Source organism: Ptychodera flava, chromosome 4, assembly GCF_041260155.1.
Source record: "Ptychodera flava strain L36383 chromosome 4, AS_Pfla_20210202, whole genome shotgun sequence".
In the NCBI taxonomy this organism is placed as follows: Eukaryota; Metazoa; Hemichordata; class Enteropneusta; family Ptychoderidae; genus Ptychodera; species Ptychodera flava.
In genome coordinates this window covers 31,651,035-31,678,492 of record NC_091931.1, presented here as the reverse complement: position 1 = coordinate 31,678,492, position 27,458 = coordinate 31,651,035, and the positions used below count along the sequence as shown (strand labels likewise).

At 38.3% G+C, this 27,458-nt stretch overlaps 1 protein-coding gene across 2 annotated transcripts in view; it reads right to left on the bottom strand.

Moving 5' to 3' along the window:
* Positions 1–718: 718 nt before the first annotated feature.
* The window catches only part of LOC139131492 (popeye domain-containing protein 3-like), a 30,515-nt gene continuing 3,775 nt past the window's right edge, over positions 719–27,458 (bottom strand). The window contains exons 2-6 of one of the 2 annotated variants that reach the window (XM_070697566.1): positions 8,778–8,865; positions 6,635–7,205; positions 5,647–5,755; positions 1,965–2,283; positions 720–1,542 (exon numbers count right to left, since the gene is read on the bottom strand). In XM_070697566.1, the coding sequence (XP_070553667.1) occupies positions 1,424–1,542; positions 1,965–2,283; positions 5,647–5,755; positions 6,635–7,188 (1,101 nt within the window). In that variant the 5' untranslated portion in view covers positions 7,189–7,205; positions 8,778–8,865 and the 3' untranslated portion in view covers positions 720–1,423. Of the gene's footprint in view, positions 1,543–1,964; positions 2,284–5,646; positions 5,756–6,634; positions 7,206–8,777; positions 8,866–27,458 lie in introns of both variants that reach the window. The other variant, XM_070697565.1, reaches the window with a different exon arrangement.

Genomic DNA, 27,458 nt, shown 5'->3' with positions numbered 1-27,458 from the left:
GTGAAATCCAAGTCAAAAATTAAAAGAGACTTGAAACGTCACATTTTGTTTATCCAACATTTTTCTTTTCTGTCATATTTTATTCTACCACAAAGTTTCATAATGTATGTACTTATATTGATATAGAATTTATTTCAAATAGCGAGGCTAGGCCTGAATGTTCAAAATGGCACTCTGTGGAAAAATGATAGATTCAGCGATTGTGAATGGTAGGGGGCTGGACTCGATTAGTATGATACTGTTTTCTAGTCCCTTACCAATTTGCTAATCCTTTATGTGTCTGTATTTTTCTATTTTTCTTTTTCTATTCTATTGGGAAATAAATATCCTATCCTATCTTAATACAGGGTAGGTCGGATTATCAAAAGCGAAGCCATTTCCCTCACACCTACATGTATGTGCCTTTCCCGCTTTTTTCGAAGATATGTGCTATCACAAATACGCTGACCATCTTATGTGAGAGAGTCGTTGACCTCATTTGCATAATGTGTGTTACCGGTATCAGGTACAGCACCCATTGATTCAGATTCATGTAGTTCCCAGTTTCAAGGTCTGGGGAGCGGCTTTGGTTTTTTTTTGTTCGGACTTCATCCCGAGAAACCAAGACCAGCATACGGAAGACGGTATGCACTGGTGATCGACATTATATAAATTTACATCCGATCGAGAAGCACGTCTTCAATCAAACCGAAAAAAATTGCAGCCTGCTGAAACCTAAAAACTTATTAAAACATTAATACTTTATTTATCTTCAGGATACTATTTCAAAATCTATCACATATTCTTCCAGGTGAGATCCTTGTAATAGGGTCTGTGGTACTCAATCATTGTATACTTCATTCAATGACGTATTGAGATATTTAAATGATGACACCACCGTTATGTATACGCAGTCTGCATCTATGGATAAAAAGCCTCACATCATAACTACATCACTTTTCAGATTCGCATTCGTTTCAAATTTGCAAAAATTCCTACCGTAAAAATATAATGTAATGAGACAATGGTTAGCGGTATCTTCAATCTTGCCCTTTTTCACGCGGTGGGCTTTTTTCAAATGATGGAAGTGAAAAGTCACAGATTGCCCTTAATTGAGTGTAGTAAAATGCCAGATAATTGGTAGACTGTATTTTGAGCGAGATGAGTGTACAGACACCGACTATGATACTGCAATCGACGAAAACTTAACACACACCGAAACGTAGGTGAATAAAATCGTTTCACTTGATGCACGCTGGCTCTCCTGGCATTCATTAGCCACATACGTGAGCTGAACCATGGACTTTTCAGGATAGCTCAGTCCAAACGCGTCAATTTCATGCTTATACACAAATCATGAGAACGGGTTCAAAATAACAACAACAGGCAAAAGACACAAGCTTATTGTTCAATCTGTAAATAAAACGCCATCCAAGTTTGGTTCTCAATCTAAATTATCGGAATCTTCTTCCGGTATCACCTCCTGTTCAGGCACCAGGAGCGAGGACTGAGGAGTGAGGACCGCTCGTGGTGTGTTCGGCCCCGAGGGCATGTCGATGAACACTGAAAATCATACAACAACAGATGAAAAATTATCTTCAGTAAATGACATATTTTATACATCGAAATAAATTCTCCAAAAATGATAAAAGGATCACACAGATAATTTAAACGACTCAATAATATCTAAACTTTATTAATGTGTAAAGCGTCACAAAATACATTAAGTTGTATATCAGTACATGTCAGAATGCATTATGGGGTGTATCAAAATACACGTAGATCGACACGGGCATATTACTTATCTTTAAGATAATATGTATTTCCCACCACACCATTATTAATGTTCTCATTTGTATTTTCACTCGCAATCATTCTATTTCCCGATTAATCTGTAATATTCGGGAAAAAACTATTGAAACGTATTGCAGACTATTGTCAACACTGACAGCCATCGATCAATTCTTGTCCAATGTTTCACAAACCTGAATCATCGTCGTCGGGATCGCAGCTCCTCATCCTCCGTAGCCTTGGCAACCCGACTCCGCTGGAGGAGCTAAGGCTCCTGACGTCATGGGTGGCGACGAAAGTGGACAGGCTGGGAAGTCGCACGTCCATGCGTCCACAGGCCGGTTTTTCAGGGTGCATAATCTTCTCGTCGAGGGCGTGTAGCTTTTGGCAGATGTCCCTGCCCATCATGTTGGTCATAATGGCGTAGAGATACCCGTCCTTGGCCATCAGTTGCTCTAGATTCTTTCTGGGCCACATTATGTAACGGCAGTTGACGACTGCTGTGATGGTTACCTGTGCGAGGGAGACAAAATTGGTTTTCTATAAGAGGACGACGAACAGCTAGGGAAAATTGATACCTTTGCGTGAACACTTGTTTCATGCAAATACACTGTTATTTGCCTGACTCCCGGGTACTTATAAATGTACTCAGCGGAGACACACTCTTGTAAGGACTATGGACAACACCGTCCCTGCTACTACAGCCTTGTCTGACTTCAACTTATCACTATATCTGATCATAATAGTAAGTAGCCACATCACTAATGACTTTTAAGTAATGAATTCGTTTGGAACCTGTAAAAGATTATCTTTTTCAGTCCAGAGGGAGAAAACCACAAATTGAGAAATGCAACAACAAGATGATATTTTCCTTGACTTCCCTGTGGTTGTATTAAAATTATATCGCCCTAGCCAAAACACGAATACTGATATTAAAATGCCTCTACCTGAAACACATGTTATCAAAGTTGTTTCTATTGGTGGATGGTTCGATTGGCGATTATAAACGTCTGTTTACAGTTTCAAATGGCTAATGGAAAAGCTAATACAAGGGGGAGGGTATGTTTTACAGCGAATAATCATGACATTGCGTGTCCTCCAGAGGTAGTGAATGCCCTTCAACCGTCGACATTCGTCTCGAATTGCTGATTTGCTTCTTTAAAAGTGAACTCGAATTTGATACCGTATGCTTTAGAATAATTTAGCTGTGCGCGACCACGCTCGTAAGGCAATAAGATCTCTAACCAATATATTGGTAATAGTATCGTATGTATGTGTATTTTGCAATACTGCAGTCACAAACTCCACGGCAAAGAGAAGTGTATGTTAAATATGGAAATGTACTGTTGAAAGGTTAATGGGCGACAAAAATATATACAATGCCATTCACTCGAATTTCGAAACTGACAAACTTCTGTGTGTTGTCAAACTTCAAGTCTACCACTTGCGCAGTGTGATGTGAAAGAGAAACACACAAGAATAATCGAGATATCCTAGCTTTCCTTTTACGAGCCAAGTTGGAGCTGTGCTAATAAGCTCCGTGACCATGGCAACGTCATGTCAGGAAATTCTTTGTGTTTCCGATATATCGCTTTGTCATACCGTCTCATTAAAGACCAACTCAACGTCTGAATAATTTGTCTTTCTATTTCAAAGGCAAAAGGTACACGATGTGAAGAATGCCACATACAACTTCACATTTTATGTTTGCAGAGGTTGGCAGTTTGTTGAAGCTGCCGCTCGGTCGACGTCGTTAGAGTGCATGTCTGGTGGACATTTGATACTATATATATATATATATATATATATATATATATATATACAGGTAAGTGGGAATGAAAGTACTTAACGTCTTCTTTGCAAGAACCGTTTTATTTCTTTTCGCATAAGCTTTAAGGTAAAAGGCGCCTCGGAGGCAGATATTTGGAGTATCAAATATTTACGATACTTTCCTGACCAGTGTGAGCCCCTTTTCAAGCACTTGGAGTACATAAAGTTTTCACCTTGTTATTTTTATTTAAAATTCTGAAATTTAAGTTTTCCTCATAGAGTTAGAGTTAACAAAGGGATGGCGGCCATTTTGAATTTGAAATATCGGTATTAATGTAAGATAATTCGTTTCAATTGTGCCAAAATTTGCAAGACGACACCTGACTTTTATTCTTGATTTTGAAAAAGAATGAATGAATGAAAGTTTTCTATGGAAAGTTTGAGCAAAAGTATGTCTTCCGATCAGGGGAGCATTTTCTCGGGCGTAGCCTTAATGAAGGGTTAGCGGTCAACGCGACAGAGTGCATTGAGTTAATTCCTGCAATTTATTCAGGTACTTATATTAATAAGCCCATGGATCTGGACCTAGTGTATGCATATGGTAAAGTGTTGAACAAGATGACACACTCCTAAAATAAACAAGATTGGAACTAATTTGGGATAATTGGATGGTGAAGTAATGTCGATTTCATCTACAAATGTAATATTATCTGCTTTTCTTTTTACGTTACACACTTTTTTTATGAGTAATTTGTATTAAAAACTATCTACTGTCGGCCTCGAGCATTTTATCGTTGGGTTGGACTTTGTGTATCAGAAGAGCCCTCGTACTCGGGCTTTATCCTATACATAAAACACCCTGAATTGAGCACTCTGATTGGTCAATCAACAGTAGATAGTTTTTAACGAAAGTTAAAAGTTCTTTAAAACGTAAACGCTGCCTCGACATAAACAACGCTACCGTTTTCAGCTTTAATATACAAGGCCATATTGGATTAATTTCTGCCGGAATAGTACAAAGAAATTCTTCTGCAGAGTGTATTATATGATTGTGCTTTGTCTTTTGCGGTAGAATGCGCCGCGGTCTCGAGGACGGATATTGGAACTCTCAGTTTTTTTTACAATTCTGCCTTATAGGGCCGTGGGTAGCTCATAAGTTGTATATGATATATTAGAACCCGATCGGCTGTCTTTTTTCACATTATGTTCATGATTTTAGTTCGAAATTAAGCTCTTGCCATCCTATTGTACTCACTGTGAGCTGCATTTTGTATTCAATGTTGCAAGTAAAAACTTGTTGCAACATTGAATACGAAAAGTAGGAATATAGTCTATCCTTGAAATCGTAACCCTATCATAGTCCATGCTATACAGCTCCATAGAAATAACACACAAGCCACTCTACACGGTAAACTGACTTCACTGTCTACCAACAACTCTGTATTTACAATATGGCGCTTTAAATAAATGTTTTTGTTTGCCGTCCTCGGGCTGGTAGGTTTTTCAGAGAAAATTGAGAAAGCAAACACAATGTTAACACTATTACAACCAAAAATATCATTTTTTCAAAAGAAACCAAATAAAAATCGAGCTAATGTTAATACACTTGTGTTATTTGTCTGTTTTTGTTTTTTTCCCTGGCTGGCTGGTAGGTTTTTTGAAAATTTCAAGGACGGCAAACAAAGAATTTTCTTTAAATGGCCTATGTTGTGTACGCACATACTGTAAAAACCGTGGAAGTTGTCACTTTTTTACTTGTGGAAGCGTCAACCAATGTTTGATATTTAACGAAACCACACTGTGAGGGGTCTCACTGGGGAGAAAGGTCAACATTGACAAATTTTATGCTTATTTTAGTGAATGTTGTACTTCAATGGAAGTACGGCGTAAAAATATACACAATTTGCGATTTATTAATTTGTAAGGAAACGTCGTCGCTATCTGGGCTTTAATCAAGGGGAAAGGAAATATCGCCACGTTGTGTTCATCAGTATACTCCTCATGGGTTTCCATGAAATTTTACCGAAAGAAATCGTGTCACTCATATATGCACATCGTTTTTCTTCGAATGCATGGTAAATAAATTATATGTCTGAAAATACACACCTGATATTTGTCGTTTGACCCGGGTTTGTAGGATTCCCACGTGGCAGAGTCAATAAATTGAAATTGATTAATTTCGTGTAGAAATTCACCTTTTGCTTTGACTTCCAACCTGTAAAATGCGTCAGTACACCATATGTTACTCTGATTGTTCTTTGCTCATATGTCATCATGCAAAACTTAAGAACTAATTTACGGATGTATATCTGCTTATTTGGTGATGCGCATACTTATATCTTCTTGTCTACCTATCTGTATTCTATGCCTATACACGCGGGGGGGAGAGAGAGAGGGGAGGGAGGGAGGGCGGAGGAAGGAAGGAGAGGGGGGGAAAACAGAGAAGGGGATATACATGCACACCTGCAAAATTAGTTAATACATGAAAGGAAGAAAGGGGGAAGAACGAAAGTAGCAGACAGCTAGAAGAGGGAAAGAGACATGAATAGATGGGCTGATCGACGGACAAATAAATCGACAGATGCCGAAGATGTTCCGAGAAATACCGAAACTGAAGGACGGAGAGTGAAGTTATTGGAACAGAAGTAGAAAGCAGAGAAAAATGTGTACGCGTTGATGACAAATCAGCTGATAACCAATAACCTCCAGAAAGTAATTGCTTTGTTAAATCTTCCATACGCTATGACACATCGATTTCGTTAAGGTTGCCTTCCGGAGTCCTATCTAGCATGAATCTTTATATCAGTTGCACACTCTAGTGAATCCAGTCACCTTGCCAGTTTGTCAATTTATTCTGCTACATTCTCCAAGCGAGTGAAATATAGATCAATGTGTCTGATAATTTCTCCTATTTGTTCAGATTAGTAGTCAGAGTCACACAAAGTGACGTATTATCTCAACCAAAGGTAAGTTATATGCGACTTTTAGATATAATACATGAAGACTGCGCTGTGTGAATGTATTTTGATTTACATCGTGATTACATTTGATAATGTTGTCGACAGACTATGACGTCAAACCCCGTGATTCCTACCTGCCCGATATGAGGAGTGACAACCTGTCACACGTGGTTTCTCCCTCAACGGCGTACCTGTGACCGGTGGGGAGGTCAAGCACCTCCACATTGGGCATTTGGACGAGAGATGTGTAAACGCTGAGAGGAACCTCCAGAGGCTTGAAAAGGTGGGAGTACAGACCCTCGAGTTCTTTGGAAACCCTCACCGGTCTAAGGGTGTAGGTGATGTACGCCGCTTGAATGATGTTGATAGCGGTCAGGCAGAGGCTCCATCCGAAGGCATCCGGTGCACACGTGATCGCCACGGTCCAGACAGTGAACAAGAGAAACCCGGCGACCAGCGCGCAGTGCAGAAACAGTATACCGTGGATGGTGTTGGTTGCCAGGTTCGCAACGAGGAAGCAAACGTTGGCCAGCTGATACAGGACATGCTGGGCAGACTCCCAGTGTTCGGGACAGCTTCCAGTCGGCGGGGGTTCAGCGGATGTCGGCAGAAGAGATGTAGCAAAATCCCCGGTGATGTTCACCACACCCCGTATGTACGTATCCGTTATCGCAGCTGGAGTGACCATGTTTATCGGACTAGTTCCTGAGAGAGACGAAAATAACGGCAAAGTTACTGCGACTACGATATAGACGCCGAAGGAATGCGATCGAACGCGTCCTTACTAAATCTAAATATGTGGAAAGTCAATTAAATTAGTTTAACTGAGTGAATTTAGATAAACTTAATTAAAGCCTCAGTGCTGCTAACGTTCGAAGGTTTTTTCATTATTGTTATTTTAAGAATCAATTGCAACTTCTTATTCTACTACCGAAAGAATGTTGAAACACCCACTATTTAGCTTGTCAACTTAGCATCTAGGCCTATATGTGTAAAATGCATGAATATTGCTTGCATTTGAATTCTAGTCCGGACCAGAAGTCATTTTTCAACAATAACAATGCACTTTACAACCATAGGGGCTGAGTTGACAAGCTGGATACTGTATATATCAACATTCTTTGGGGAGAAGAACAAGCAATTATGGTTCACATTCAAAATAAAAATGGTGAAATTATCATCAAAATTTAGCAGCACTGGGGCTTTAAATTAAAGCTACAATGCCTGACCATTTCGTCATAGTTGTCTGCCACGCGAGCGAAATAAAAATCGAGAAAAGGTATTTAATTTAATACGTGTTTTAGATGTGAGTTGTGAAGTACACACAAATAACATGTAGTAAGCTAGCCTTTGGATACCAATAAAAGGTCAATCTATCGCCTTTGACCAAGATGGCGAAAATAGTAAGTAACTCGGTGACTATGTTCCTACATTGTATGGATTCAGAACAAATAACAATAAACACCTTCTCTTCAGAAAAAAGCCTATAACAAATAGACACATATCAGACCGTATTGTGTCGTCATCTTCTTGTCACGATACATCTTACGCTTACATTAAATTATTTTCAAGAAATTTTCAGACTTGATGGATATGGACACACTGCACAGAGAGACCAGAGACAGAGAGACGGGAACGGAAAGAAACAGTCATGTAGTGAGCGACATCGATACATGGGTATTTTGCCCAAATCAGCAACTCCATCGCCATAGGCATTGCACACGGGAACTCACGACATCCCATTACTGTATGACCCCTGTTACGCGACGATTAGCAGGTTTCTTGTCCTTGGCGATCATAGCCAGAAAAGGTGCCACAAGCTGTTCTATGTTTACTATAGATAAGGCCATGGTAAAAAAGAGTCCTACATTTGTGCTGGAAAAGGACGACAAATCCCTTTTGGAAAAACTCAAGATACAGGCGTCGCTCATAGTGAATAAGAAATTGATCCAACATACCCGAGCTTTAACAGATATAGACGTTCTACATAGCAGCTTCCCATTCTTTTAAGATATTTGTGAATTCCAAGTTGTAGATTATATGGCAACAGAGCTGCTATCTTTTTGCCACTGTGACTCGCAGCTCACATCTAACGACAATTTTCATCGCAACATAGATGAAAAAGAATTGTAACCCGTTTGTAGCACTGTACGGAGTCAACATTTAACTTCCATATATCACTTTGTGGGTTTCAAAAAGGAATTCAGTAGTTTCACGAATGTGTTTAACCCGCAGCTTCCATTACCGACAAAACGGAATAGTTTAAATTTAATTTACCTAATATCGAGTATAGGCGCCACGTCGGATCGAGGAATCATCGTACCAGCAAAATAAGGATTTTGATAAGTACATGACTGTCTTCAAACTGAAAAAGATGTTAAGAATTCGGATCACTACATGCAACAGTACGGACATGAGATGTATTTTTACTGAAATCATGAGTCCTTCATTCTTATAACTGAGCGCATTACTTGATTAATATAGTTCTATAAGATTTGCAATGTAACGATGATCAATCTTATAGTGTGTATAAAAGTTAAATATTGATATATCTGGAGTGTTTGAAAGGATGTGAAAAGCTGAATTCCCATAGAAAATTGTGAAATGATTACTCGTCGAATAGGTTTTCGTTCTCCTACAAATCACAGACAGCCATAGAAAGGCTTATAAGAATCTTGAGAAGGGAATCCGATGGGCTTTATGATACCACTTCGTGGCATTTAGAAGAAATTTAAGAAGCACTGCGTCAAAGAAGCCCAATACACGCATATAGCTATTTAACGTCGTCTCCTGAGCCTTGCTGTAATCAGTGTTGAAGTACCGAGTGCATTATATCCACGTGGCTCCACCATAGAGTACCTTCATTGTGCACGAATGATTGTTTTCTTTCTTCAGATCTACTTGGCGCCGGAAAACCTCATCTCTGAGTCTCCTCGGAGAGCACGATGCAAACTGACCTTTGCGGGGAAAACGCTGCGTGTCAATAGCGGTGTGTGGCGAGGTATTACATATTGGTGACTTAGAGACGTCATGAGGTCGGAGACACGAGCACATGGGAAAGGAATCGTTATTTTCTTATTCTTTGATTTCCTTTTAACTTATAATTCAGTGAAGAATAATAAGTTAATCACAGAGTTACTTTGTGGGTTTTTTACATACTTTCCTGAACATTTCACTATCAATTCTGACAACAAAATCAAGAATGATAATGAACGCCTGGGTGACGATGATGGATGTCACTTAAATTAACAGTATTCATCTTACAAGAACATATGTATTTATCAAGATATAGCGCGAGTTTTCGAAGGCCAACAATTTTCTTCAGATCCTAAAGACTATGGGCAAATCATCTCAAGGCAGTAGCTGTTTGAGTTAAACGATCATTTGGCGAATAAACCAAAGTATAGTCATTTTTTTATATTCAGTTTTTAATGAGCAAAACATCACTAGAAAAAAGTTTGAAGTCTCGTCAATGAAATTAATTAATTAGTTTGATAATTAAAGAGATTATCGCCATCAATTTCAGTCCGAAATAAGCAAAACGGAATCGTCTGACTGCGCAAATGAAGCCGTTGCTTAGCGATGTCAGGAATAGCCTCTGCTTCCAATTTTCAGATATAGGGTGTAATTACTAAATTAAACGCCAATGCACGAACATGCATTTGCCTTGCTTCAGAAATTTCAGAACAATATTAATTATTTTTTAACTTGAAAACTCTTCATGATTGAAACCAATAGGTGAATCACGCAGACGACACTGACTCTGGCGTATAGCGTACCGATTGGACAGCGTGTGGATAAATCCTATCGTTGGTCACTGAACCCATGTCACTAGATCAGGATTTATCATTTTCTCCGAATCGTAGGACGCCGCGGTTTTTCATAACCTGAAACCCTCAGTATTGTTATGTCCGTTCGTTTTTCAGGTTAAGTGGTTACTATTTTACGCTGTACCATAAAGTAAAAGTACAAGACACTAAGATAGATTCACAACAAACAAGCGCAAATGAAGAAATCACAAGATTACATGAAAAAAATGAAAACATCGGCTGTCACTTGCCAAAAAATAGAAGTTTTGGCGTCGCAGTGCTCTTTAAAATAAGTAAAATATACTTTACAAGAGCAAGCTTCATGTCGACAACGAAATATTCTCCACTCTTTTTGGCTTAAATTGAGCACTTTTACTTCTAAATTTTAGCTTGAAAATATATCATTCTTTTGCAAAGTGGGACCATGTCGCGGAAAGGATGAACACTGATGAATGGCAAGAACATAGCAAGAATGTTTTGAGAAAGAAATCATTTCATTTTTGAGTAAAAGCTGCTGCGTGTATCTCATACGCGTCTCAGCGAAGTTCATATTTCAATTTGGATGCTACTCAAACATGCAATTGCGACAGCTTATTATATTCAAAGGTCAAATGCAAAAAAGGTGTCTTGAATTTCGCTCATTACCTTTTCCTATACCCAAGGATAGGCTATTAACAATAGATTAGAAACACGAGTACACTTGCGGTGATTGTGAAGTCATGCACAGCAGAAAAGAGAAAAATCTGAGTGCTCATAATTGTGATTTTCAGTCTACTCCAAGGAATGACACTAGAAAATAAAAATTGATCGCGGACCACCTCATTCAATAGTTCATATTTTGCGGTTGAGTAAAAAATTTTCAACAACAGGTCGATAAAATGTTTGTGGGCGATCAACAGCTGCCAGGAAGTATTATCGGACGGTCTATATAGTTGCTCCTCAAGGGAAGGGACGGTAATCATTCAGAAAACCTCGGTTAACGTGGTTTTTACCTGTCAGTCAGAGTGCCACAGCCTTGCGAATCAATTGACTCTTTTCTCCCGTTTGTATGGTCATATGACTGTATTATGATTGAATTCACGTCCGCTAGTGAGCTTGTTCTATGTGGTTTCAATTGAAACCGCTGGCTATCAACGAGGAAATGTTTAATAATGTGCAATGAAGGGAATGCGTGTTCGGAGTCTCGATGCTTTATCGTCAACTCCAATCAACGGACATCATTATTGTCGCCTTGGAATGACCAAGCAATGGCAATTTCCCAAATATTCTATCACATTGCACCGTGATATCAGGAGAGCGATAAAAGTACCACGTGACATAAATCATTGAGAGAGATGATCATTGACTCATATGGCAGACCTGTTTAGCAATCCAGATGAGAGAGACAGACAGACAGATAGACAGACAGACAGAGACAGAGACAGAGAGAGATAGAGAGATAGAGACAGACAGACAGACAAACAGAGACAGACAGATAGGCAGACAGACAGACAAACACACAGAGAGACACACAGACAGATGATCATTGACCGGTATGGCAGATCTGTTAAGCAATCCAGATTGACAAGAATATGTGTTTTACGTCTTCTGTTCCAGGGCTTCTTCTCCATCCATATTCTCAGTCGAATTGCTAAAAGATGCACTGAACGCTATTCAAATAGTCGGCAAGGGAACTATGGTGATAATTTATCGCCTCGTTACTATGTAATGTTCACATCAGTTGTTTGAACACATCGCGGACGCTGATGTTTTACAGTAGTCGAGTATGGAATTTTAGTAATCCGCCTCGACGTTGCGTAAGAGACATTGGAAATTCATTGCTGAAGGATTTACAAAATTGTGAATGTGTGACTATAGATGCGCGCGCATGCCGTGGATGTTTTGTCACACAAGAAACACACAATAGTAACATTTGGCATTTGCGCAAATGCTTGGAGGTATTGTGATAAAAGTTACTGATGAGACAAGAATTCGACCGTTAAAATATCGAAAGATCACACTGCGTATGAGTTGCATTCCTTCGAAATCTGTTTTTGTAAAATCAAATGTTCTAGGGCTATTTTAAGGGGGCGTTGCACGTTACATGTGGGTTTTTGCCTATGACACTTTTTTTGCAGAATATTCAAAGTTCATCAATTTGTTCACACAAAATTGATACATTTGTAGGGTTTCTTTGAGAGAAAGAAGGGTAAATTTAAGAAAATATATTTAAATGACTAGATTTCTTTCACCTCTGAGTGTTTTGAACTTTTGAAAAGAACTCCACTCTCCCAATATCACTTTTATGCCAACTATTCACTTAACTTTGGCAATTTGTTAATCCCAAAATTGATATGTTGGTAAAATTGGTTCACAGGCTGTTGTAAGTTGGGTTGAGTGACATGCCGTTGTAAGTTGGGTGTGAAAGCAAAGTAAATTTAAGAAACTGTACGAAAATTAATTACACTAATTTCTTGGGTTTCTTTTACGTTTTGAACTTTTCAAAAACAATTCACCTTTGTATTTTCAAACGAATATAACTCCATCTATGGTCTGATTGTGTGAAACTTTGCTTTTGCCATAAACATCTTACATCGGGAATAAGAAGCACTTTAATTCGGCTTTTTATCGTTTTTAGTCACTTTTTATGAATGTCAGTCTTTTCCTCTTCCACTGACAAAACAAATAAGGCTGTCTTCCTCTATATAAACTCTGGTTTCAAATCAAATATTAACTTTCATAGTTTCATCCTTTGATTTTAAGTTATTATTAATATCAAATTTAAGGTTTTTAGCCTAAATATGTATCCCTTCATCCTTCAAAATATTGCAATTATGATAACTTTATAGTCTCTGCTCTAGACTTTTGTAATATGTATTACGAGAGAGTGTTTGTGCCATCTTTGATGAGAAATATTGCTTTGAAAAACTGTGCTGATAACACACAACACCATCTTACGTCCTAATTCAGTTCAACTTTTCCTATAGACACACCACAGTCACTCCATGCAAGGATTCTTAAACGATGCAGCTCTCTCGGTTAGTCTTCGTCCGCTTCCATTTCCATTAAAAACAATTCCTCAATTTCCATTAAACATAATTCCTCAACGAGTATGAAAAAACCTCGCTTCCAGCAACCACTTCATTTCAGGGTATATTTCCATTTCGTTAATGTAAATACGGTGGATGGGTGTAATTACATTTCATCTGTTCACAAGTAACGATTTTGAAAAAAATAAACTTGCTTGATTCACGAATTTCAGAAAAGAACATGTATGCGATTATTCCTATATTGTCAATCACTACCCTTTCGCGATCAACTCTCTGGTAAATGTCATGCAGCAAGCAGGTAACAGTGATCTTGTTTAGAGTTGAAAATATTACTTGTACAAGTCGTGCTTATTTCAGTTACATCCCAAGTAATATCTCTTACATTAAATCATGTAATTGTGTCTCTTCAGCACATTTGCAGCAGATGTTACAGTATTTCATGTGAAGTTCAACAATCGCTGATACTAAATTTGGCTATGACGTTTTACCTCTTTATTTCATACAGAATTTGCAATTTTTTAATGTAAAGTGACCTGTATCAACTGGTGCAGTATCCGCTTTGTGTGGTCACACCAGGGGTCAGGGGCGAGATGGCAAGGCCAAGACGTGCTTTGTTTGCAACCAATTTCAAGTCCAGCAAGGAATCCACTTGCATCGGATCTCAGAATAATTTGCTTTTTTTCGGTCCCTCTACCAACTGAATTTCTACGTGTACATCTTTCCCCCTGTGTGAACTTCTTGAGAATGTCAGATGTATTTCATATCGTTAATGCATCTGGTAACCTGCGGCAACTTTTAAATCCCATTTCAGTTATGTACCGCTGAAACTACAGCAAATCAATAGGTAAAAGGAAATACATACATGAGCTTAGATACATACATACATACATACATACATACATACATACATACATACATACATACATACATGCATGCATGCATGCATGCATGCATGCATGCATGCATGCATGCATGCATGCATGCATGCATGCATGCATGCATACATACATACATACATACATACATACATACATACATACATACATACATACATACATACATACATACATACATACATACATACATACATACATACATACATACATACATACATACATACATACATACATACATACATACATACATACATACATACATACATACATACATACATACATACATACATACATACATACATACAGACAGACAGACAGACAGACAGACAGACAGACAGACAGACAGACAGACAGACAGACAGACAGACTTCTGACTCATTCCATTTAAATAAAGAGATGTTCGGTACCATAACTGAAGGACGAAGCTGTTCAGTACCACACAACCTGATTTCATGACAGTAAGGTTGGTTATCTGGAACAAATTTGCCCTTCGGTTAAGATCTCATCCATTCATACAATAGTAGCGAAGACTTTTCCTGTGTGTTTCTTAATCTCAAAGAGACCTTACTTTTTAGTCTTCGAAAATGGAAAATACGTTAACACCCTGAAGGGCTAGACTTATCGTGTGTCTAACTTCCCCAATCAGCATTTCAACATTGCAAAAATGCCGCCTGAGCTCAGCTGGTTCTTAACCATGCATATGCTGGATTTTTTTGCAGTACTTTGAACTTTATTAAGTCCAAATGTCAATTATTCATGTTTCTATAAATTTCACGCATATTGAAAACTACATAATCTGTGTTCTACTGTAAATGCTTGCTTTTTCCCAACAAATTATATGTAAAATGCTTCATGCATAATGGGACTTGATTTCCATACAACCTCTCTCCGAATGTTCCACAAACCTTGGCTCTGGCCATGTCATGAGATACAAAATGAAGACAGGGTCTTCCAAGGCTGATAAACCGGAAATAACGGCATCTTAGTGAGACTGTTGCTAATACCTTTCTTATTTTACGTCTATATGACCACACGGACTGACTCGAGCTGTATAGTAACCTTCCCGGGCGTTGCTATTTGTGAGACTAATTCCATTGTGCCAGTTGGTGGGTTTCTGAGAGAAACTGTAAAAGTTTCTTATAAGAACAAACTGGGTGATGAGTACTTCACTAAAATCAGTAAACACTTCATCATAAGCCTGTTGTTCCCTAATTTTATGAATTCCATGAATTTCTAACCAAATGATATTGACGCAGTATTGTAAGAGTTTGCTGCAATTGATTAGGCCGTCTGACAAGACAAGACCTTCCGGCGGCACATCTGTTATATGTTGCCAATTAAGTGTTCGACTCTTTTATCGGCGAAGACGCCGATAAAATGTCCATTTCGCGCGTTCTTTGTCACGGCACATTACGCATGTGGCAGTTATCAGTGAAATTGCCCTCCGTTAAGTAGCAACTGCAGATCGCCAACGTCGTCTGGCAAGTAACATCTTGGTTCAGTGAATTCCGAATATGTTCTTGAATGTGTTGCGATTTTCTTTGTATGTCGAACGCGACTTTGTGATGACAGAGGGCTGTACCGTTCAAGAGAGTACATATCGTGAGCTTGGCAAATATGCTTTCATTAAACTCAAGTATCAATTATACAAACAGCTGTCATCAGTCCGGGTCAGCTCCAAAATTGGAGACTCATTATGATAATGTATTCCGGCATTAAGCCAATCATCGACCAGATTACATCATTAATAAAGTACAGGTCACGCTGGGTCACAAATTACCCACCAAGTGTGATCGGCAGTTTTGGGCCGCTTATTAAGCCCCTGTCTTGTGAATTTCGACGAATTTCGACAGTCAACATAATCCACGTGTTCTGCAGAAGGTCATGTCCAACAAGGAGTCCGATTAGTGAACAAATATTCGAAATATTGACGATTCATTTCTACCCCCAGTTTATCGATTTCGCTCAAGTACCGAGAATCATTTTGTGGATGTTCGTCATCCCCGTCGTCATCTCTATTAGAAATACTGTTATGAAGGTTATTTGTGTAGGTACGCGTATAACATTTTGCAAGAAAGAAGAGCAATGTCAGAGCTTTAAAACGATACCTGTTTTGTAGTTGTCAAACGCAGACTAAAAATGGTACGCGATTTTGAAAATGTGTTGACAGAGTGGCCACACAACTGTTCCCAATACGGTAGAATTTGTATCGCTGCCATCTCCGATACAAATGGGGTATTCTGAACGATCTGTGTAGGTACACGATTTATATTTCGCAGGACTTCAAGCCAGAGTCTAGGAATCACAGCGATATATGGGGTTTGGTTGTCTTAGCCAGAATAAAACTGGTACGCGATTTTGAAATTGTGTTTTGACAGAGTGGCCACACAACTGTTCGACATTATGACAGAATACGGCGCGGGAGTTCGACACAGTATGGCGTACGTAACGAAGGACGCAACGAAGGTTGCCAGGAAATACAATTTTTTACTGATGGCGCGCTGGCCGCTGATTGGCTAATGAGAGGGGGGAAATATTATGGTATAGCGTCTCCAATTTTGGAGCTGACCCGGACTGGTCATTGTTTCATCCTTACAGATGTCTGCATCATCAATCACAACCATCTAATAAAACACGGCAAAATTACCTGTTGTTGAGACAAATCGGCTTTTATGAGCACATGACTTTTGCTCTGTCCCTCAGATTATCCAGTTATACATGTATACCTTTCACTCAGTTGATTTAAGCACTTGTAACTTTTAATACATTTTCGCATTTTCTTTATCGTTAACCACTATGTATGTATTCTCCCTCGAGTATTTAATCGGCTAACCAATATAACGTGTCCCTTTTCAAAGTGCATTCTTAATGTCAACCACAGGTCTGTCTTTCTATTTGTCTGTGTGTCAACAAATCAACGTTGCTTTAAACTATATTTATTTATCTTTTAAGATTACGCCGCAAATAATGACCTTCTACACAAAGATATCCTGTCTGAAATTTGCAAAGCCGAGATATTGACAATGGCGCTGCTTCAATTCATTGTCATCATGTAGACCTCCTGTAGCGGTCACTTTTAATATATTTTTATTGTGTTTTAGTTGTTTTACAGGCGAACTTTGTTGATCATCAAAACGGTGTCGAGATGCCCAGTATCCATGTCAACTTAGTTGGTGCAGCTTGCAAGTCTGTAGCGTCCAATACCAGTGTTGTCGACTGAATTTTAGTCCAGACATGCAGGAATTCACTTACTATAACACTGCATACTGTACCGATGAATTGTGTTGGTAAGCCATATACCTTCGACATCCTTAAACTTACTTTAGGAAGACGAAATAAAATTGTATCTGGTTTAAGAGCTAAAACAATGACACTGTCATGAAATGTTGCAGTTATCGGAATCAAGTTGTGAAAAAAAATACGAATCGTGGTGAGATAAGGTGTCGTTACCTCCTCAGTGGACGCCCTATGGATTTTGACTGGGGTTTAAAGTTTACCAGGTAGAGGCTATACACAAATGTTTCAAAGGCAGACTCTCAATTCCTGACAATGTACATATGTTTTGAATGGGCTATGTTTTGCGTGAGAATCGTGAACAATTTAATACTTCTCTTCGTGGAATCTTCCACTAATCTCAACATCACACTGTCCTAAAATAGCAGAATTTAAGAAAAGACTTTCTTTGAACAATTCGTGCTCCTGTGAGTATTGTAATAAGATCGTGTATTTCCGCGATACCTTAATTTCACACTATACTTGACTTGTATGGAAACGCAACCGAATTACACATTGTCTATGAATGATGCCCTGGCAAACGTGGAAACGCAATGTTTATTATTAAGCTCTAAAGAGACAGATTTCTCTGCAGATTTGTCCACATGAGGTATGCTGCCAAAGGTTAGTGTGAGTCCTATACAATAGTGTTCAAATAACACAGCGCGCTTATAATCCTGTCGTATATTTATGCCAATGGATACAGTACCCTGGAGGTTCGATGTGTTGGTCTTTAACAATTAATGGAGCAAGATGCGACCAGCTACGATGCTTCCTTGATGCTAAAAAGCCACCAATAATATGTTCTTTTAGGCTTTCAGAAACTTTAAGATTGTTATGGCTTTTTTGGCTTTAAAAAATGTAACAATCTTAGTTTTTTGAAAATCGAAAAATGTATTTTCCCCATTGATGTTATCACAGGGATGTCGGCCATTTTGAATTTCAAATATTTGTAAATCCTGGGTAATTTGTTTCTCTAGTACAAAACTTTGCGCGGTGACCCCTGATTTTAAGGGTATGGTTGAAAGTTGCGTTAAGGAAAGTTTAGGCAAAACTTTAATGCTTTCACTGTCGAGGCGCATACTACATTAAGGTAGTATGCGCCTCGAAAATGAAAGACGTAAACATTTGCTCAAATTTTTCTCAAGGAATCTTTCAACTATGCTCTTTCAAAATCACGAATAAAAAGTGGGAGTCATCGTGCAAACTTTGGTACCAGAGATACAAATTACGCAAGATTTACCGATGTCTGAAATTCAAAATGGCCGCCACCCCGTGTTAACTCTATGGAGAAAATAAAATTTTTGATTTTCGAAAAACTAAGGCGGTGAAAAGATTTTTCACACCAGGAGCTTTAAAATGAACCGCCGACAAAAGGTGGATCAGAAAGGAATAATTGTAAAAGTTTGGGAGTCCGAATATCTGTCCCCGAGGGGCGTTCTCCCTTGAAAAAGATATGTTTCTCGTCCGGCAGTCTTTGTCACAGTACACATTAGATATGCATTGTGAGTTTTCAGGAGCATGCATTGTTCAATTTATGTAATTCTGTATGCAAGTTGGACTCTACCCCACTGTTGTAAATCACAAAAAATGATCTACAACATTGCGACTACTGGCTTGTTATTCAATTTGACTTGTGACATCTAACGATACGGCGAATCAATTAACCGGGTAACCTTTACGTTTTCACTGGCTTGCATGGCTGGCCACGATTCCTGACCTATTTAAGAGAGACACGTAAGCCATCACCGTCTTTGACGATATACAACTTCACGTGACAGATTGTATATATTCTCATGTTAATATACACCACAGCAGGGTACGGTCAGTCCAATTTCGAACACTGAAATCACATCGATGAAGAATTAGCTGCGCGGAGGGAGGCACGTTTCGTTTACTTAAGTGATACAGCATAGTAGTAACCCTTGATCGTGTATCTGGCGTTCTGTAATATACAACATATAATTCCCCTTTCTGCAGAATGACGGACCGGCCATTGGGTCTGCACGTTGTAGTAATTATTGAGAGTGTAATTTGTCAAGATATGATTTGAAAAGAAAAAATTACTTCACCAAAGTTGGATTAGATAAACTACAGAACTAATAATATACCAACAAAATTGGTATGTAGCTAGAGTAATTGTGAGCAAAATGAAGGGTACAATAATATGGTAAATATGGAAGAACAAGAATTGTTGTACTGGGCGATACCCCTTCATCGGCGGCATCGTTCAACTCTGATATTAAAAAACAAATAATTTCTTGGCGGTGCACGGAAAATGGTACGGAGGCATAATTTCAGAACGATAAGATAAGTTGTTAGGGGAGGAAGTTCAGAACGATAAGATAAGTTGTTAGGGGAGGAAGTTTTCACTACAAACGGGTCAAATGCACAAAACATGAGAATAAGCAAAGTCGTCATGATTATAAAAAAATACGAATCTGAATCAAGTCAATCTATGAACCAACGTTGAAATGGATGAGACATTATTGTTGTATTCCCAAACGATGCAACTTTGCAAAACGTTGACTGATGATGGCGGGCAATCGGCAATTTGCGAAGATAAAGCTGAAAGTCAATTGTAAACAACGACAATCTACATCACAACCTGCGCGAAAAACTTTCTACTCAAGGATGATTTGACTGATTATATATATATATATATATATATATATATATATATATATATATATATATATATATATATATATATATATATATATATATACTGAGAATCTAGGAACTTGTAGTTGTCACTCTACAGGCTGTTTCATGCGCTAAGCAATCATCATCATATATATATATATATATATATATATATATATATATATATATATATATATATAAGCCTACCAATACATTTGACATATATCGGCACATGTATTCATTCTCCTCTTAAACATTATAAACATTGACCTAAGTCAATATCGCGGTTAATTTTCAAAAAGAGGAAATTCTTCCTGGCGTTTGTGGAAAATGCAAAATGCAACGATCTTTTTTCTAAAACGGTTTAAATGGCTACTTTAGGGGAACCAGTCTGACGCGAATCGATTCAGGGTTATTATGTCAAATTCCTGAGACAGATAATGGAAGTAAAGAGACTCCCCCCTCTGCGTAATGCAGGCAGCTTGTAGGTCAAGAAGTTCAGAAGATGGTGCATTTGATTTACTCAAGGAAAGTGGCTCGGGGCATGCACTTTGCTACTTGAAAGTTGCATGGAAATGAAAGGATGGTTTTGATTTCCGTTCTTTGGGTTGTTATGGGACCTCGCCTCGGTTGGCTCTGCTATAAAGGTTAGAAATTACAGATTGTTTTGAATCAGGATAATAATGGAAAAAATTACCTTACCGAACTTAAACCCATAATCTATGATAAACTAATCACTTGTAGTACCAGAAGGTTGACAGAAAATCAGCACACGCTTTCGATAAATGAGGGACTGTATTAGACATATTTTCTAATGCTGTGCCCTAGTCGTCGTTCTTCTAAGCGTAAATATAGTTTTATCACTGAGACGAGTGAAAGATGTCTTTCGGGGAGACGTGATTTCAAGATGGGGCGAACAGCCCGTCTTGAAAACATTATGCGATTTCGAACGACAGGAAATTTAAAACAATTTCCTTCTTTAGCCGGGGAATTTCTGAGTGGTAAGGACGCTTTCAAGGATAAGGAAGTAGTAAGTGTTACGTTTCCATTGAATCTGATATGGATAGTAAACCGTATTGCGGATAATAATTTGTTCCAGCGCTTGAGCTTGAAAAGAAGTCGAGTATTTACCCAGCATGCATTGCAATATCCCATGATATGACAACTGGCGTGGTGCAGCAGATGCCCAGACAACTTGTGGACAAAACGAAAGGAACAGAAAATGTCTTTACGAATGGCAGGTATCACGTCTTTTGGAATCTAGGGAGTCAGTTTGTGATACTTTCGTTGAATGCACAAACACTCTGGCACAAATTCAGACTTCGATGACCTTTCACCCCTTTGATTTATAATGATTATAACCACAATCCCTCCAGACAGTGTTAAAACTTCATTAGCTATAAAAGAACCGTGACGCGTGTTTTTATTAGATCCCATTATCAAAGCTGTATCCGCTAATAGGCAGTTTACATTGGAAACCTAGTTCAGCTCATACCTGATGGCTGATCTGCCAGCTATATAAATGTAAATTTAAAAAACTACTGTTTACTTTTAAATAAAAGAAAATTTATTTGCCAGTTTTACATTACACACACTTGCAAATTACAACTATCACGATTAGTGCTACAAATCTGATCGCAGTGTATCATGGGAAGGACTTCAACGAATAGGAGGAAGTATCGGCAACAGGTAATGCAGAAAGGCTCTAGATTGCTGCCTGAAGCTAATTTAATTGCATTCTGCTTCCAAAAGCAGTCGATAAGATACACAAATGAAATTGCTCGGTCACGCATGAAACATGTATTTGTGTTCGCAGCATGATTAAATTGCATCGAGCGAGCAGTGGTAAATCTCGATTCGAAAGCTGCGTTCGACATTGTCGTTGCCCGTGCGCTTTTGAAAGCAAAAGGCCAAGCATAGGATGTTAAAACTATTAACATTGACAATCAACACAAGCAGACCCCAGATCCTGGTATTTTGGGTCATACGCATCGGCCGAAAGTTAATGTTTTCTGCTGTTTTTTGCTTGAAAATAAGAGTGGCGATTTAGTACAGAATTCGGCTATAATATGGTTGACAGTGATGGAATGTTAAATCTAGTGGATTTATACCGAGAAAAAGTACAGGGCTATAACATTATATAGAGGATAATGAATACGGCCTATTTATATATAGCACATACAAGTGGACTTCAAGAAAAGTAAGGAATAAATATAATAAAAGCTGGCGTCAGGTCTGCTTTGAGCAAACTGACTCTTTTCCTACTGACCAGGACGACTTCCTTGAATTATTAACATTTGAATGAAATGACTGCGTCATTAAGAGACGATAAATCGGACAGAATTAACCGAGTTACCTTTTCATGAATACAAAATACAGTTGTTGGAAATCGAGGAAAAAAGCTTTTAGTTAATTTACTGGCACCTCTGGTATTGAAGGGACTCTTTATTGTTGTTTGTTATCACGTCCTGTTGTACGGAGCATCAAAAGATTCCTAGAAGATCGCTAATCTGGGAGACCTGAACGAGTTCTTACGTCAATCGCCCATTTATCTCTCATGCAGGGATCGTCATGCCTGCACTGAGTCGTGACGGTGTGTTTGACGTTTCAGCTTATAACTATTACACTATCTCCGCTTTCGTGCCGGTTAAATACTTCTAATTTCTTTTCCTTTTAAAGAACACACGTCGGCAAAAACTCTCTCTGTGTGTCGTGACATCCTTTTGTCGAGTCGCACAACACAAGGAGTCTAATCATCGTTTGCGTGCGTGGGTGATCAAGGATACGGCGGTAGAGGATGCAATTCATACTTGCATGGAGTTTTAGGAGCCGTTATCACTGTACAATCGATACACTGTGTAAGTCGACTCTTCCAGTTTCCACGACTAGTCTCAGATAAATCGAGGCGTGACACTGATGACCTTTGATATTTCCAAAAGTTAAAACCTCTCCCTATAGCTGTCAAGTACTAAGGTTTCCCGGATGCAGAGAAGGAAGCCATATACATTCACGGACGTTACAAGTCTTCATTGAAGAAATGTAACTCCTTGCTTTCATTTTTATCCGAATGCACTGTGGTTAACGGCAGTGAACGACTTTTTGCCAACAAGTCCATGACTACTCTCTATAAAGAACACGTGACGGCATAATTTTACTCTATGTAATGCACCTTGGGTATAGATGTTCGGATTGTAAAATTTTTACCATGGTTTCTTATTTGCCGCTTGCGCATGCTCATTTTCAAAATGGAAGCGAAAATTGAAATTATAGTTTTTGCAATTCTAAGCAAATCTCAAAAGTTAACGCACAACTCTTTTTTGTATAGTTTGGGAAGAAGGAAGTGGCAGTGGCTTATTTTCGAGTGACTGGTCTAAATTTACATATAAGAGATCTATCGGAGGAAAGCGGCGGCCAGCGAGGAATAAATACCATGGCGACAGCCAATCAGGTGATAGCAATGCAAATCAAGGCGTGGTATTGAAACTTATCAATTCTTGAATGTGAAATGTGTATCAACCTCTTCAGTCGATTTGATTTTGAATGTTGTCGTTAGTACTATTCACAAACACTCCCACCATAAGACGAAGATTGGCAAATGCCTATACGGAGCAATAGCATTCATTTCACTCAGTATTCGACTGCTTCAACGGCAAGGCAACGGAACGCACAATAGCGCACCCCGGGGTGGCTTTAATAAGCCAAGGAAATCTGCATAGCTAACTGAGCACTGTATCATTTCAGCAGTTAAAGGTCACTTTCGCTTTGAACTTAGCGATGACCTTCATAACAAACAAGGTCGACACAAAGGGCAGTTTTGACAGTGATATCAAAAGCGTTACGATATTTTGCACGGAACGACAGAGAAATGCACTCGAATAATAAATGGAATATCAAAATTTTGAACACGATGTACTCAATACTGGACAGTTGTAGGCAGTGGTTCAATGAATCTCGTCTAAAGTTAGAACATTCCGCAACATTTCAATCATCAAGTAGTTTGGTAAGGGAGCCTTCAGTAATTACAGGGGGGTGGCCGGGGCAATTTCGCGCACATCTGTACCGTAAAATGTGACCCTCCCCTATCCTCCTGTCTAAAATGTGACCCTCCCCCTTGTCCGACATTCTAAAACTTAACCCTCCCCCCAACCACTGCGGTATTCTCCCCAGGAATAACTGAAACAGTATCAGCTAATTTACATAATAATTGGTTCAATTGTTATGTTAGGGACAAATTACAGAGGGGAGGGCTGGTGTTTTGAAGGGACAGTCGCAATTTATCACGCAAGAATTTTTGGAGAGATATGGTATTTCATACATTTGAGGGAGGGTCACCATATTTTGTGCAACTATAAGAAGGCAAGATGTGGCTGATTTAGTGCTTCATCCAAAAATATCAAATCATAATACATGGAGTCTATCAGGCAAATTATTGACAATTTACCCCCACAAAACATGCTATATCTGTATATTATATATGTTTGATATTGTATTTAAATGTACTTAGCTTAAATGGGGAAGTAAAATGTGCATTTGTGTACAAGAAATTGATTTCCGAATTTCATCTAAAAAGTTGGTTCACTAACCATAGTGTCTATAATGCAATTATGAATAGTTCTTTACAATAAAAAGTAGGTAAATCTTTGCATTTGTGTACTCTTGATTATTGATATTAATGTTCTTGATTAGACTAGAGTGGTTACAAGTCCATGGTTGTGCAAGAAATTTGATTTTGGAATTTCACCGAAATGTCGATTCACTATGCATAGTGGTCTATGATGAAACTGTGAATATTTTATTCAGTGCAAAATTAGATAAATCTGTGCATTTATGTATGCTTGATTATTCAAAGTATTCTTCTTGATTAGACTAGAGTGGTTACAAGTCCATGGTTGTGCACGAAATTTGATTTTGGAATTTCACCAAATGTCGATTCACTATGCATAGCGGTCTATGATGAAACTATGAATATTTTTTTTTTCAGTACAAAATTAGATAAATCTGTGCATTTATGTATGCTTGATTATTTAGATTATTGTTCTTGATTAGACTAGAGTGGTTAGAAGTCTATGGTTGTGTAAGAAATGTAAGAAATTTGATTTTGGAATTTCACCGAAATGTCAATTCACTATGCATGGCAGTCTATGATGTGTACGTATTTTGTTGGTGATTTCCTGTTCAGGAAATATCACATGGACAATCAAAGTTTTGGCCATAAATTCAGCTTCTGTCAAATATGACCCTCCCCCTAAGGTAGGTTTATAAAAAGTGACCCCCCTGTAATTACTGAAGGCTCCCTAATTCTTGACTACCGCTCACGATTTCACGTGACCTTTCATCCGGTGCGAATTTACTTACTTATGAAAGTTGTGGGGAATTTTGAAGCAGGTTCTTTGATGGCAGTCACGAGTCTCGGACACCGGCAGTAGAAGTCAAGCATATAAAACACTTGAGGTTTTATTGCGTGGAAAACGACAAACAACACTGGTACTCTACACTCCCCAAAGTTGCTTGAATCTCTAAAAGATGGACCATTAGACCTTGGGAGGGGGGTGGTCACAATGAAATTGTGAAAATTTTTTTTTTACTATTGTAAATTTCTGAAATTTTTTTTTTCCAATTGAGATTAGCTGTGCAAATTTTTTTTTCAGAGTATATTTTCAGATTCATAATTTTTTTTTTTCGTTCGTCGCTGTCTGAAGATAAAGAGGGCAAACATGTGGTGCCAAGCACCACAAGCAGCCACGCAAGCGGTCACTGGGAAGAGGTCAGGAGAGGGGTGTCCCCCTGCTGCTGTTGGAGCTTTTGAAAAATAGAGATTAAAATGGTGTTATTTGGTGGCACTTGGGGAGTATTTTTGCGGGGGGTGGTCAAGAGGGGGTGTCCCCCTCCTGCCGTTGGAGCTTTTGAAAAATAGAGATTAAAATGGTGTTATTTGGTGGCACTTTGGGAGTATTTTTGCGGGGGGAGGTCAGGAGGGGGTGTCCCCCCTCCTGCTGTTGGAGCTTTTGAAAAATAGAGATAAAAATGGTGTTATTTGGTGGCACTTTGGGAGCATTTTTTCAGATTACACATCTTCCTCTGAAACATGGTCTTCTTGCTCCTCAGTAGCTTCGTATAGTTTTGAAAATTGACTATTTTGGTTTCCTGGCTTCCCTTTCTACTGCGTGGTGAAATGCCTACATTCACCCCACCAAACATCATGCATATCTCATGATTTACAATTGATTTTGACAAGCTGAGAAGCTAAAATAAGCTAAATAATATAGTTAAATTGCATATTTGTGTTTTTAGAGCAATTGTTGCCCTTTTTTGATCAAAACATCTATTTCTCTGTAGCAGCATGTCCAAATTGATTGGATGTGTATAGATGTGTTGAAATTTCAATATTTGTCTTTTTGGGCAATTTATGCCATTCATGGTCAAAAATCTGTATTCTCTGAAAGGGCTTGTCCAATTAACCATGCAGATTTATTCAGTATTTGCTATCGAGAAACTTTCAAAGTTCAACCCTTTTATGTGTTTTTTGTGTTGGGATTTGTTGGATAGATGGCATTCTACGTAGTGTATTGTTGAATGTTAAAACATGTGTTGCTGTTGTTATTTCAGGCTGTTTTTTGAGAAAAAGAATTGAAAATGCCTTTTAAAAGCAAAATAATACATAATGACTTGATATGTTGTTTTATCATTATTGACGTGTTTCTACTTGTTCACCCATTCTTGCATTCATCATTGTAATAAAATGCTGTGAAAAAAATGAAACTGATGTGGCCTGCATCTGTTTACCTTGATCTTAAAAGGCAAATAAAACTTTCTGTCTTGACAACCATACCATAGTTTTAATGTTTTACCTAGTGTACCTGCTTGGTTTGTACGCAGGAAACAAGTAAAAACAGGCTCTATAATTTCATAATTTTCAAGTGATCAGAATACAAAAGTCCTGAAAAGATAAGATAATCACAACTTCCAGTATAAGGGATACAGTCACTCTAAATGTATAAATTAAAATTAAAAATGTGCCGGGAGGATGTATTAAAAATACAGAAAGTTGCTTACTGTCTGTAAAATCTAAAAAAAATTCAAAATTTTAAAGACTTTTGCAGATTTTTTTTTTACGCCTTTGTCTTCTTATTTATTTTTTTTTTATTTTGCAAACTAGTTTGAAGATTTTTTTTTTCCTAACTTTCTGCTCTGAAAAATTTTTTTTCTGTTTTTGACCACCCCCCCCCTCCCAAGATCTAATGGTCCGTCCCTAAAACTACAGAGCCCATAAGGCGGGAAAATTGTAGCCAAAACAACATGAGAAAA